The following is a 14,941-nucleotide window of genomic DNA, read 5'->3' as shown; positions in this document are numbered from 1 at the left end:
AAGTTTTTTCATTCTTCCTTCTAAGAAAACATCAACTTAAAATGCTTTTTTATTCTCCAAGTCTATAAATATTTCAACTGCGAGGATTCTTTTATCTTATTTGTTGAAATTTATTTCGATAATTTTCATATTAGGCAGAGAATATTTCACAAAGATCAGACGCGAGTTGTCAGACACTGCTGAAGCATATCTATGGCTAGCCTTTAGTGAGCAGAGGGCGATGACTCTAGATGAACATTCTTTGAAAGGACAATATCTGTTTGTGAGGTCTGGGTTTGGAGATGAGGAGATCTGCAGCGCCGTCAGTTCGTGCGGCAAAGAGAGGCAGGTTTATTCCTCCGATATTAGGATCGCGACTACAAGAAAACGGCATAAGTTTAAATCGAAACAACACATCTGCAGAAGAATTTGAGGTATGTCATATCATGATCAGCTGTCTAATTTTCCAGAATTCTTTAGAACGATATTTTTTAGCTGTTTTTGAGTTGTCAGTGCCCAATCCTGTCCATTCACAATATTATTGTACACAAATGTAGGCAAAGTTGTGTTTACATATTTTCCTTATTAGCATAAGCTTACATTATTATGACCAACCGAAGAAAATCTAATATTTTGGGACTTTCCACTCAGACATCCATAGTTCTGTTGTAAAACTTTATACACTGAAGCTACAAATATTTCTTCAAAATATATTAATACTGAAATCTACATGTTGCATAATCCAAGTAGTCCCTCAATCCCCTCCCACCAATCATAACAAGGGCAGATCCAGGGGGGCAAAGGGGGGCTGAAGCCCCCTTTCAGCAGAAAAAAAAACTGAAGAATTAGATGCTTTTTTTTATTGTTTTCTGTTGTGTTGGCAGAAGAAACTCAATTAGCCCCCCCTAAACTCCATTAGCCCTCCCCCCTAAAATTTTGGCTGGATCTGCCCTTGAATAACACTCTGATCCAGATAATATTTTTTATTCCAGTCTGCTCATAACAAGTGAAATAGGCACTTTTTAATTACTATTTTCTGGTTATTTTAGAATGGCAGTTCTAATTCTATAAAGGATAAGGAAGAAATCTCTGTCAAGCCTATAATTAAATCTTCAGACTCAACTTCAACTAATGGAAAAAGTTTATTGCTTTCAAAATTCCAAACAAAATCAACACAACAGCAATCGTTTCGATCTCCATTCCTTAACAAGCAATCACCAGGGCTTTCCTCAGGTAAAGTAGGTGTAATAAAATTCTCACCCATGTAGACTAGATAATATTTCTTAGCTAGTATCTAGTGATACCCCTACTCATTGATTTTTAGAGTGAAATCTAGGAAATCAAAGTTATGCATTTGCAACAATGGGCCTTACCTCTGCAATTACTGGACTTCCCAATTTTGATATGCACAGAACTATTGGGCCAGGAATCAAAAGTTCTATAGTGGTAGTGAAATTGCATCTCACCTCTTGAGTCCTCTCTGAGTAGACTTTGAAAGTTCTCTCCCTTGATTTGAGGGTTTCATCCAGGGTTCTCCAGTTTTCCTGCCTCAGTAGAAACCTACCAAGCTAAATTACACTAAGACCTCTGAGTTAGCCATGCCCTGATCAAATTAGATCTGCCCAGAGGTTGTTTCAGGGTATTGATAACATTTGAAGATAATAGTATAGTAGTGATAAATTATGTGTTCGGTGCATGTAGTGAAATAGAGAGAATAAGAGATATGTTTCTCTTATTCTCTCTATTTGAAGATAATACTTAAATTCTTTTTCTTTAGTGAACACAAGTGACAAGCCAAAGGATGAAGAAGATGCTTGTCACTACTTTTCAGTTGTTTGGTAAGTCAGGGTTATTCATTCAATTTGCAGGTATATATACCAATGAAGCTTAAAATTATTTAGACTATTTTTGTCTTTACAACTTTTTTTTGTATTGATAACAGGTGTAAAATGTCCAAGAAAAAGGTGGGTGTGGCACCATACATGTCAAGCTTTAGATTATGTTTTCCCTTTCAAGAGCATGTTTTCTAGTCTTGTCCCCAGACTACTCAGTTATCTCTCCCAAGTTGAGACAAGCATGAAGTTATGCTGAAAGGCAAAGAGAGTAGCCAACGGCTGAGGCTACATGTTTCCCTTGTTTTCTCATAGAAATTAAGATATGAAAATAACATATCAGCAACAGTGTAGGTTAAAAAAAGGTAATCTTATTCCCAAGGAAATAGTATATGGTCTGAATGAGAATTAAAAAGTCAAAATTGTACCATTACACTGTATTATTGGTTGTCTGTGGTATTGGGATGGAATGGAGAGAAAAGGCAGAAAAAAACAACACCGCAGTTTGGCGAGTAATGCAGACTAATATTGACATAATATTAATCTGAATCTTTCATTTTCTAGCACAAAAAATGGGATGGAGATGGTAAGTGTCCATTTTTACCTCTACATTAAAATCCCAATGCCATCCTATATACAATTTCCAGTATCTTTAACTTTTTTTCCCCCAGGCATATTAATAACAAGGGGAAGAACAGCCATATTGAAGGACCTAGAAGGAAAAGAGTTAGTATTTGATGATAAATGCAGATCTAGGGGGAGGTTCTGCAGCAGGGAATCAAGATCCCCATGTCATATTTGAGATTCAATTGATTGTTTTATCCTGGAATTAAGTTTAACCACAGGTTTCAAGTAATTTTTTTCTTTTTGTAAAAAAAGTTGATATTATGTAACCAGAGAGGAGGATAGAAGTTAGTGGTTGTGAAAGGGTCCAACAGGTTTTGTTTAGTATACATTTGAGCCCCCCCCCCCCCCCCCCTCAAACATTCTTAGATCTCACCATAAAATGTTTGAAATATTACTGAAATATTTACTGAAAAAGCATGGTTACCAGTATGTTTAAAAAATGTAACCAGGAGCTCACTGATCCAGTGACCTATCTTCTTACGCTGTAAATTGCTGGCTTGAAATTCATTTGCCTAGGTTGTTGGCCTTCAACTATGATTTGTATATCTATTTTTTTAAATATATTATCACCACAGTATTATACTATCATTTAATAGGATTGCAAAGGGTTCTGGTTATAAGTCTTCTGAACTTGCAACACTTCAGGAAGGCCACACTCTGTTTGTTGGTGGTAAAGAAATTGAGGTATAAAACAACCCTACATATATTAGGATAAGATCCTACTGTGCATTATACGTATTTCAATATTCGCCATCTGCAAAACTAAAAATGTGTGACTGGTCATAATCAGGATTATAGGAAACATTTTGTATACAAAAAAATTAAGTTTTTTAAGTAATTTGCAGCTTGAGCTAGGGTTCTTACAGAAGGTGAATTGGTAACTGGTGAAATATTTCCCACCCTATCTACCTAAACACCCAAACTGCCTGCAATCACTTTGAAACACTGTGTATAAATTTTAAATAGTTTCACTCATTTATTAATTATATTACTGCCATTTGTGCCCTTCAACAACCCTGGAAAGACTGCCAGTCCCTCTGCAGTAACCAAACAAAATATCAAGGCTAAAAATGTTGTAGCTTTGACTCCAAGGCGTAGCATAAAATGTTTTTTCACTCATTTAATTCTCCTGTATATTTTGTAGATGATGGGGACTATATCAGCTGCTGATTATATGAGTGGCAAGTGCTTTCATGCTGTTTCCAGTCCTTCTATAATAAGTCAGGAAAATAATAGAAGAAATTCTCAAAACACAGGTTAGCATTTTTAATAATAATAATTTTTGTTATTATCAATTCCACTCAGATGTTTTAAGACTCTGAATGTTCGTTTGGCAACAGCAGGCCAACCATTGACAGCAATAGGCCCTTTGCAGCTAAGCAATCACGTGCTGATTAATTCACTGAGAGCAAATGAATGAACATTTTGATTCCCATGGGTGAAATTTACTGGACTGCAAACAAACTTTCTACAACCTGTTTCGAGAGATCGTAATAAAACTGCATTTCGTAACACACTGGATACACATGTTTTCATTCAGTTCTTTACAAGTAGCTAAAAAGAATCACCAATTTAATATAAAAACAAAAATTTTGCAGTCCAGTACAGACACGTGACCGTTAACTGCAAAGGGCCTATTGACCAGTAGAACATAGAATCCTTTCTAAATTATCATTTTTCTTTTATCATTGCCATTTATAGTACTAAAGCCCTTCAACAACCCTGGAAAGACTGCCAGTTCCTCTGCAGCAACCAACCAAAATATCAAGGCTAAAAGCACTGTAGCTTTGACACCAAGGCATAGCATAGAAACACCTGGGGCACTAGTCATGCCAAGACCTAGTGCATCACATCAGGTACTGGCTTCTGAACCAATGAGTCTACAGTTGTCTTAGTACACTATGGCTGTTCGGTATTATTTTATTTTTTAAATATTCACTTTCCTAGTGGGAGAACAACAAGACATCAACGCAGGTAGTAGATGTCGTCATAGATCCCCACATTGCTCAACACCTTAGACCACATCAGAAAGAAGGTGTAATCTTCCTCTATGAATGTGTAGTGGGGTTAAGGAACTTCAGTGGTAATGGTGCTATACTAGGGTAAGGAATATGTCTATCCTTGGATGTTGCACTCTGTTATAATACGATAAGCATGGGCACTTAGCTTGTACTCTTGTTTATTTTCTCTAGTGATGAGATGGGTCTTGGTAAAACAGTACAGTGCATTTCATTAATCTGGTATGGCCTATAAAGGAATATTATTAGCTCCATAAAGAAAAATGTTTTCCTTTTTTCCTTCCTTCCTTTCTTACCTTTCTTCCTCTTATTTCTTATTTCTTCTTTTTTCTTTCTTCTTTTTTTTTCTTTCTTACTTCCTTTGTTTACTTGACTTTCCATCTTCCTTTCCTCCGTTCTGTCTTCCTTTCTTCCCTCCTGTCCCTTTCTTTCTTCAGTAAATCCCAACATATATTGAGTAACCAATAATGTGACACTGTTACTATAATTTACTATAATGTGACACTGTTACTATAATGTGACACTGTTACTATAATGTGACACTGTTACTATAATGTGACACTGTTACCATAATGTGACACTGTTACCATAATGTGACACTGCTACCATAATGTGACACTGTTACCATAATGTGACACTGTTACTATAATGTGACACTGTTACTATAATGTGACACTATAATGTGACACTGTTACTATAATTTACTATAATGTGACACTGTTACTATAATTTACTACAATGTGATACTTTACTATGTGACACTGTTACCGTAATGTGACACTGTTACTATAATGTGACACCGCTACTGTTATAATAATGAGACATAATCCTTTTATTGCACTAGGACATTGCACAAGCAAAGCCCATATGGTGGTCAGCCGTTATGCAACAGAACCCTCATCATAACTCCAGGCAGTCTAGTCAAGGTCTGTTATAGTTTAAAACACAAATTCTAACCTTTGAATTCTTTAGCACTGCATCCACATTAGCCTCTCAATAGCATCTCTCATTCTGTCTTTTACTCTCGGCTTCATTTGAAAGATTTTAAGTATTATTTATACACACAGGCTGTCCATCAATAAAAAAAACATTCCTACTTTCCCAATTCCGACACCTTTGCCTTACACCTTTGGCCCTTCATTTTTTTCGTCTGAATCGATTCTGACAACATAAACCTTTCATGTTCCTTAAACTGAACATGGTTGAAGATCGCCATACTGCGCGCACATTCAAATGTATTGCACTATGTCAATTACAGCACGATAAGCCATGCCAGAAACTGAGTGAATGTTTAAGGTCATCCAATGTTAAAGTTTGGTTACTAAAAAGCTTCTTTTTCGATTCTATGGTTTAGAACTGGTGCTCCGAGTTTCGTAAATGGTTGGGAAATGAAAGAATGAAAGTGTATCCTGTTACTTCAGAAAAACGCGTCAAGGTATTGGTTTCTTTTGCCACTGATAAATCCTTAGTATATATTCTAAGTAGATGTTAAGTATTGTATATACAATATATATTCTTATTCTCTTTAGAGTAGCAGAGTTTTGTCAACGTTGCGCGTGCAACCGTTTTTAGTTACAAATCCTGCACAAAATAGCAAGGGCGTAGGCAAGGGGAGGGCCGGTGGGGCCACGCCCCCGCCCCCTTTCTTCATGACAAGAAAGATGTTTAAATTTGCCCGCCCCCCTTCGAAAAATTTTGGCTACGGCCCTGAATACACCTTGGGAGATGAGATTTCGGAAGTCAGAATCTCCTTTAAGCGACCCCTCTTGCTCTTCAAAGGCTCATTGTCCGTTGCATGTCATGTAGCGTAGTTGTGTTGGTTTCTTTTATCTTGATTATTGTTATTGTTCTGTAGGAGTTCTCAATCAGTCCAATCTATCCAGTTCTGATCATCAGTTACGAGATGTTTATTCGCTCACTAGAGGAAATCCAGAACATCAAGTTTGATCTGTTCATCTGTGACGAAGCGCATCGACTAAAAAACTCCAATATCAAAACAACTACGGTATGGCTGCCGTCCGACATTACTCATGTTTTTGTTGGGTTTGCGCGCACCCTTCAAAATAAGCTTTTTATCCGCATCTTTGGTGAAGACCCAGAAAAAAATATGCCAATATGTTTTCATATGTTCACTGTCAGAATTCTTCTGCCCATACATATTTATGTTTTCAGATCTTACTTTTTCCTTCTTAGGTGATTTCAGCACTCAAGACAAGGCGCAGGATTTTACTCACTGGAACACCTATACAGGTTTGTTGTTCTTGTTTAATTGTTCGTTCGTTCGTTCGTTCGTTCGTTTGATTGTTTATTTCTCAGTTGTTTGTTTTTCAAGCAGCTGCCATGTTGAATTCAATACCAGAACAGTGACAAGTTAAGGGATTGAAAGACAAAAACATGCAAAAGCCAGCTTTTAAGCTTTCATTGGTTCTGTCTTCTGTCCGAAACGACATGTTAATTTAATTTTCTCGCCTGATTTATTTGCAGAATGATCTCACAGAATTCCACTCTCTGATCGACATTTGTAATCCAGGCATATTAGGTCAGTAATGCAGTCCCCACTGATGTACACACCTTCTTTACCAACTTCCATTCCCAATAACGATGTCTTACGTGTGCCTGAATCATTAGTACAGTTTAATTCAGTTCAGTTAGACATCGGGGGGTGCACCCTTTCCCCCTTAAATCAGTGCTCTACTTTAAGCTAGAGGGATTAGAGAGAAGCTGAAACGTGTGTAAGATCACTGGGGTCGAACTTCTAAACCCTTACTTTGCTGGCAACTGACTATGCAGAGATACACACTTGCCACTCCCTTCTCAGTCTTGTCCCAAACGGCCTTTACCCCTCCCCTCCCCTCCCCCACAAAACCGGACACACTTACTTAGCATTACAGTGATTCATTCAAAAGTTTGTTTCCTTGAAAGAGCGCGCAATAGCAATGACCACTTCATTTTAGGTACGCAAGTACTATTTCGTCGTGTATATGAACAGCCCATCATACAAGGACAACAACCTAATGCTACGAATGAAGAAAAGATTCTTGGACAAACAAGAGCTACCGAGGTATGTACGAACACGCATCTACTGAGACAACAATTAAAGAACGTTTATTTTGATCAAGTTGATCTAAGTCAGGGCACTGCTAATGGCATTTCCGCGAGCATGCGCAGTAAGAGGACGAAAATCAGAACGAGATAAAAATGTACTGCTGAGTCTGACTAACTTGCCCTTGATAATCTTGTTCTTTGCAGCTGAACCGGTTAACAGGTCTGTTTTTCTTAAGAAGAACAGCGGAAATCAATAACCAATACCTGCCACCCAAAGGTAAAATGCATTTCCAAAATTGTCCACGTCCACGTCTCTCAAACTGTTTAAAGTAAGCCCTTACGAAGCGTTGTTTGACCATAGATACGTACGGTCTATTGACGCAATACTTTATTTTACAGTTCCGTTCCGTACCACGAATAATAGTTCCAAGCCGAAGCTGGAGTTGCCGCGCATGACAAAGTATAGTTTTGCTATGCGCGGCAACTCGAAACTCGACTTGAAACTATTTACTCATAGACACTGAATGGAACTGTAAAATGGAGTATTGCGTTAATGTTAGCGTCCACTTCCGCTCTTTTTTCTTTTGGGAAGGGATCACAGCGAAAGTAAGCATTTACCGCGAGCAATCTTGATAATAAATTGGGTTTTTTTCTAGTTGAAACAGTGATATTCTGTCGTCCATCCCAGCTACAGTCGTCCATTTATCGTCGGCTTCTCACCTCAAGGCTGGTTCGCTCCTGTCTAATAGACTCCGCCGGAGGTTCTCGACACTTGGTGTGCATTGCCGCGCTCAAAAAGATATGCAACCACCCATGCCTGGTGTTTGAAGCCAGCCAAGAGGCTGAGACAAACCTAGAGATTGATGAATCCGAAGAGGAGTCGCTCTATGATGGTCTGCTGTCAGTTTTCCCACAGGGCTACGACAAACAGGACCTGAATCCACAAGAATCAGGGAAGTTAGGGACTCTAAGTAAAATGCTGGACAACATTTCTTTCATGAAAGAGAGAGTAGTAGTGGTATCTAACTATACCCAGGTAATGATACTCAATGCAGCAGCGCTCAGTTTGGAAACTTGGACTTACAAGTGCTGCTTCCCTCGGTCTATATGTATGTAACTCTGCCTGCTCAATAAGCAAACTCCCGTACTGAAAATGATTGTTTGAACTGAACGGTTTATTACTTGGGATTTTTTATGCATTTCTATGGTGTGGGTTGCCTGTGTAGTGACAGCCTTTACTTACTTGAGAACAGTTTCTTACCAGGGAAAATTGGTTTTGCAGTCAAAGAGAGTTTGACATTCAGTTGTTCCCTATAGATCAACTCATAGTAGTAATGTTTAGAATATATATTGTAATTTTTGGTTGTTATTGATGAATTAGACTTTAGATGTGATACAAAAGTTATGCGAGGCTCGGGATTACCGGTTCCTCAGACTGGATGGTAACACTGCTACCAGTAAGCGACAGTCTCTTGTGGATCGATTTAATACCAGAAATTGTAATGACTGTAAGTAAAAGATTACGTTTGTTTGCTTTGAGGCCCATTTCAAAAAAAAGCTGTGGGATGGTGAAAAAATAGGAAATAAATTACCAGTCCTAGGGAATCAAGGATGGCGTAGCGGTGGTGCACTCAAAAATTTGCCTCGCTACCACACCCTAATTCGTCTACTGACACGCCTACTTTTGTCACTGTCTTGGATCTAGCACATTGCCAGTAAGGTATTCGCTGTAATACATGTAACAAAAGTAGGCGTGACAGTGCACGAATTAGGGTGTGGTAGCGAGACAAATTTTTGACGTGTCGCCACAGTTCGGTGAGATCCGTAGTAGGATCTTGGCTGAATCGCATTTGGGCTTGACATCGATTATAACTACTATTCCTCCGGCAGCTACACTAACTAACCCAATATCTACTAAGCAATATTGTGTAAGATGATTACACCAGCTTACACCCATGCCATAACTATACTTCGAACTAGAAATTCCTTTCATGAAATATATGTGTCACTATATCCGTGCGTAAACTCTTTTGCACCTCAACCGTTTAAGTCAACTTATCCGCTTATTGAACATCTCTTTATCTTTTCACTGAAGTCGTGTTTCTGCTGAGTTCCAAAGCCGGTGGTGTTGGTCTTAATCTTATCGGTGCATCAAGGCTCATACTGTATGATATTGACTGGAACCCCGCCAATGACCTACAGGTTAGCAGTACTGACTTGACGCACCCTTATAAACGTCTCAGGCGTTAGAAGCAGGACCCGGTTGTACGAAGGGTGGATACTGCTAACAAACGGATAAATCCTTATCCAGTGAATAAGTCGATGCTGTTATCCAATAAATTTATCCATTGGATAAGATTCATCCGTCGGATAGCGATATTCGATCTTCGTACAACCGGGCCCAGATGAAAAGAGTGCGTGCACGGAATCTATCAAAAGGCAGCTCAATCTAAATGTAAGAACAGAAACGTTAAACTTTTTTCACGAAAAAAGTTACAGACTATACAGCAGCTTTTTGTGCGTGCAATCTATACTCCCGCAACTTGTTTTGTTTCTGATTTTTTTGCTGAAGGTAAAACTACCTACTGTATAGAACTTAATACAGGTCCTTAAAGTGGGGCCCAATCTTTATTCTTTCTAATTCTTCCCTTTCTTGCAGTCTTCTTCCCTTGGCCTATTACGGCGCGTGCACATATAAAGGGGTCCACTGATGATGTTATACTAAAAATACATTGATGATGATTAATAATTGCGCAATTTTAAAAATAGGCCATGGCAAGGGTTTGGAGAGACGGGCAGAAGAAAAAAGTCTACATATATCGCTTACTAACCACGGTCAGTACAAACCAGTACCAATCTTGCTACAGATATCTTGTTACAAGTTAGCAAATTGCTGGTAACAACGTTCTATGATTTCTCACACCTGTCTCTTTATCCCAAGGGAACTATCGAGGAAAAGATTTACCAGCGTCAGACTACCAAGCAAAGTCTAAGTGGAGCTGTAGCTGATGCTAAAAAGGAATCTAAAGTAGAATTCTCACTTGAGGAAATAAGGGTACTTTTAGATGATGATACAACACTAGCTTGCAATACGCTTCCTTCTGTCTTCCTTTTTCTATCTCTCTCTCTTTTTCTTTTTTTCTTTTTTTCTTTTTTTCTTTTTTTCTTTGTCTCTCTTTTCTTTTATTAAAAATTAAACCTTCATATATTTCCCTCTTTATTTTAATAGGACTTGTTCTGTCTCCACGAGAATACGCCTTGCTCTACCCATGACTTGTTGCAATGCCGCTGTACCGAAGAACAGGCAAGTCATAATATGCAACACTCAAAAACCCTCAATTTTATCAAACCCTGAAACAGCCTCTGGACTGATCTAATTCAGCGCATTGCTAACTCACAGATTGAACCCTGGAACAGCCTCTAGACTGATCTAAATCAAAGCACGGGTAACTCACAGATTGAACCCTGAAACAACCTCTGAACCGATCTATATCGGGGAACGGGGAACTCACAGATTGAATCCTGAAACAACATCTGAACCGATCTAAATCGGGGCACAGCTAACTCACAGATTGATCTAAATCAGGGCACCGATGGCCTAGCTTTCAAGTATTCGGCAAAAACTTTTGTCGTGTTAATTAGTTTAAGACGTTACTATTTTTCTTAGACTGATGATGAGCAAGCGATATCCAACCAGTCAGCGGCTGTGCCCATAACAAGGGCGTGTCAGCTAGGTGTGCCTAGTAACGTTGAGAAGGTATGTTATAAACGTTGAGGTTATTACTTTGACACATCATACAAAACAGTAGTCTAATACACGTTTATAAAATGTAAGCTTTCATAAATCTCGCTTTGTAATTGGTTGGGAACATGTGTTTTATGAGGGCACATAGCAGGTGTGTGCATACTTTTTTATTTAAGCATATTTTCTCAAAGCATTAATCTCAAGAGCTAAAACGCATCGAGGGGTTCCATCCTGTTTATTTCATCATCCGTATCAAAAAAATTGGCTAATAATTTTTTTTTAAAAGGGAGTAAAAACTTGCTGTGTATCCAGTTAAAAAAAGCACGCGGGAATTTACGCGCGCGCGTTTTAATTCTTTAGTTACATCTCAGTCTAGTTTCTGGATCCTTTCAAGTAATCTGGATGTAATATGCTTCTTTACGACTCAAAAAACTTGCCAAAAATAACTACGAAAATCTAAAGTACCCTGAAAAAATTGAAGACTTAACTGAGTATTGAAATTCGCCTTATATTGCGTTCAGTCAATATTTTTCTTTGACCAAGCAAGAATCAGGGCCGTCGCCTAAGTTCAGTTAGTTCAAGCTATAAGAAGCGTCTAGCCCAGAACACTCTTGAAAATCTCCGTATACTGCGTTCAGTCAATATTTTTCTTTGACCAAGCAAGAATCAGGGCCGTCGCCTAAGTTCAGTTGGTTCAAGCTATAAGAAGCGTCTAGCCCAGAACACTCTTGAAAATCTCCGTATACTGCGTTCAGTCAATATTTTTCTTTGACCAAGCAAGAATCAGGGCCGTCGCCTAAGTTCAGTTAGTTCAAGCTATAAGATGCGTCTAGCCCAGAACACTCTTGAAAATCTCCGTATACTGCGTTCAGTCAATATTTTTCTTTGACCAAGCAAGAATCAGGGCCGTCGCCTAAGTTCAGTTGTTCAAGCTATAAGATGCGTCTAGCCCAGAACACTCTAGAAAATCTCCTTGATGTCTTTTATTATCGTTTACATATCGTAATCTACCCACTCAAACGAAATTTCGTTCTATCTTTAAAACACAGAAGCACACGTCAATTGCGGAGCTGATGGAATGGCAGCATTTGCCATCACCTGTCAATGATACAGAACAAGAGGTACTTGTGAACGTTTTCCTTTAAGTCACGGAACAATACCGCTTCCATTTTTCCAAAAAAACTTTGTCGGTCGGAGATCTGAAATGTGAGAGCGAGTAACGCGCTGCAAAATGTAATGTATTCAATGCCGAACAACTAGTTTCCTCTTAGATTGGAATATGAAGCAAACCCTTTGAGTTAGGAATGTAATTTTTCGTATTTTAACCAGAAAACACAAAAACACAAATATTCCGTTTAGTCTCAGATTGCCCTTTCCCGACCGACAACGTTTTTTGGAAAAAGGTGTATATCCGAAAACAGGGAGCCCACAGAAAATATTAGCCATAGTAGTAAGCTATTTGAATGTTTTTATAGGATGGTTCTCTGTCAAATGCAGGGGATCTCATTACCTTCATGTTTCGCAGTGAAACAAATCCTGGTAACTCTATCAATCTGTCATCCACATATGACAATCAAGTCACTTAAGATGTGCCTGACGCGAGGTATGGAAACAACAATTTATTTCAATTGAATGTTGCCTAACCCTGAGTATTGACACCTGGTCATAAAATTGCCCAGGATCACACTATCGGACTATAAAAGCATACTGAAGATATTTGATCCACCCACTCAGGGCTTTCAGCCTATGGAGCCGATCGTAAGTGCACCCAGGAGTTTAAGACTACCCGAGTATACAGTTCACCCCAGGTTTATTTTCCTCGCCCATTTATAAACTCACACAAAATCCCTGGATCTACCCGATGATAAAACTCAGCGTTTTTAGTCCACCCGGTACCCAGTACCCCCAGACTTTGGTCTACCCAGTGCACCCCACGTTGTCACTTTGAATACCCAGATATCAACCCACCTTGCACTTACCACGGCTAACCCCGGTTTCATATTCGAAGCCCACTCAATGCATCCCCATTCCTCCGTGAACAAAGAAGGCAGTCTTAGAGCACGTTTCAGCACACTTTACCACACGTTTTGCCTCAAACGTTTAATCTTAATAGACTGTGTTAAAAAGACATTGATTTGAATCACTCGTAGATAAGAGTTAGTGAAAAACAAAGGAAAGCCATTTCGATGGTCGCCACATTCATCTACCGGAAAACCATTACAGTGCTTTACAAAACAATTTGAGTGTTTGCTGCCTAACATGACACATGACCTAATGTAGTTTCGCGTAAATGAAATGTTTCCTGTTCAAATCACACCAATAATCCTCAAAAGTAAGGGAAACTGTCTTATTTTGGCTTTTTCTTGCCCACAGAATCGATGAGCTTGAGGGGTCATTATTTCAGAGTAGAAAACGACTCTCCCTCCCCTACAACGAGTGCCATGCTGGCTGAAATACAATTCATACAAATTTATTGTAATTCTAAATTCAAACCAGTAAAATTATCAACTTTTATTTCAAACCAGTAAATTTACCTCTATGTGATAAACGCCGGTATCAGGCAGTTTAATTAAAATAAAAAATAAAATCTAAATGTAATATTTTTGTAATAATTTTAGGGTGTTTATTGAAAATGTAAACAGCTGGTCTTAAAAACATATTTAAAAAAAATAAAAACTGAATATTGCTTATTATTTTCATTGACTTTTGAATCACATTTTTCAATATAATTTCTTTTTACTTCAGTTCATTCAATTTTTTTTTCCCTGTATAAGATCTTTGTTTTTTTTCATACTTTTCATCTTCAAACTATCAATCTCATAAACATAATGTCAGTGAATAAATACTTCGAGATAAATCAACTTAAAGATAATATCCCATCATTATAAAAAGATCCTTTTCGCAGCCTCTTTCAATTCCGCCATTCAGTTGTGGTACAGCCTGCTTAGTACACGAAACATTTAGTCAGGTTCCCTAAGTTCTTCAGCGTTGGTGTGCCAGTTCCTCTTACGTAAGATTTGGCAAATTTGTATGCAGACTTTTGTTGCTCAATTCTCATATTCATGACTTTATGAAGAAATTGTTACTTAATCGTTCAATAGCAAGTCAATTGTGACAAGAATACTTCCAATGCACGATTATTCACGCCCACAAAATCGTAAATTCCACACGAAGTTTCCTACGTTATTTCATCAAAACTTGAAAACAAATTTTCAATGATTTTCATTCAAAACTTTGCGACAGAGCTCCCAGTGAGATATATCTATTTTAATTTTTGAAATTCAAAACTCGAGAAAGATGGAAAAATTTTTATTCAAAACTGTGCAACAGAGCTCACAAGGAGAGATGTATTTTCATATTCAAAATTATAATCTTTGTTTATATAAGGTGCTTCCTGGGAATGAATAGAAACAAAGTGCCGCATGCTAGCAAAAAACATGTTTAAATTCCCATTACTTTCTCGCTTCCACTTTAGAATACATTGTAAACTCGCTCATGCTGGGTCAGAATATCGCCCTAAACATTAACAGTACATAAGATGTCAAAAACTAACACAATAAATTCAAAAACTCATTGGATTTTTTAATTTTCCATTTTAGGTTTTTTTTCTTTGATATTTTTCCACTTTCATCAAAGCTGTTTTTCAAGCACCTTTTTTTAATTAAAGGGTTACTTTTCCACGTGATACCCTACAG

The 14,941-nt window shown here is 38.0% G+C and overlaps 1 protein-coding gene across 1 annotated transcript; it reads left to right on the top strand.

Annotated features, from left to right (window-relative positions):
• Positions 1-55: 55 nt before the first annotated feature.
• On the top strand, positions 56-12,849 carry LOC116293959 (DNA repair and recombination protein RAD54B). Its single transcript, XM_031701459.2, has 27 exons — positions 56-413; positions 1,029-1,212; positions 1,757-1,817; positions 1,922-1,943; positions 2,376-2,397; positions 2,483-2,537; positions 3,035-3,122; positions 3,583-3,694; positions 4,140-4,294; positions 4,386-4,540; positions 4,631-4,678; positions 5,301-5,382; positions 5,811-5,891; positions 6,312-6,461; positions 6,650-6,706; positions 6,941-6,995; positions 7,411-7,517; positions 7,706-7,778; positions 8,158-8,537; positions 8,883-9,009; positions 9,597-9,703; positions 10,271-10,336; positions 10,443-10,556; positions 10,731-10,805; positions 11,169-11,258; positions 12,296-12,367; positions 12,722-12,849. Exons 1-27 carry the CDS (start codon positions 282-284, stop codon positions 12,830-12,832), a joined length of 2,781 nt encoding a protein of 926 aa, XP_031557319.1. The 5' UTR covers positions 56-281; the 3' UTR covers positions 12,833-12,849.
• Positions 12,850-14,941: the final 2,092 nt, after the last annotated feature.

Source organism: Actinia tenebrosa, unplaced genomic scaffold (assembly GCF_029948245.1).
Source record: "Actinia tenebrosa isolate PJP-AT-01 unplaced genomic scaffold, QUT_ActTen_1.0 PGA_scaffold1__47_contigs__length_23844297, whole genome shotgun sequence".
Taxonomy (NCBI): Eukaryota; Metazoa; Cnidaria; class Anthozoa; order Actiniaria; family Actiniidae; genus Actinia; species Actinia tenebrosa.
This window is presented reverse-complemented; position numbering and strand designations above follow the sequence as displayed.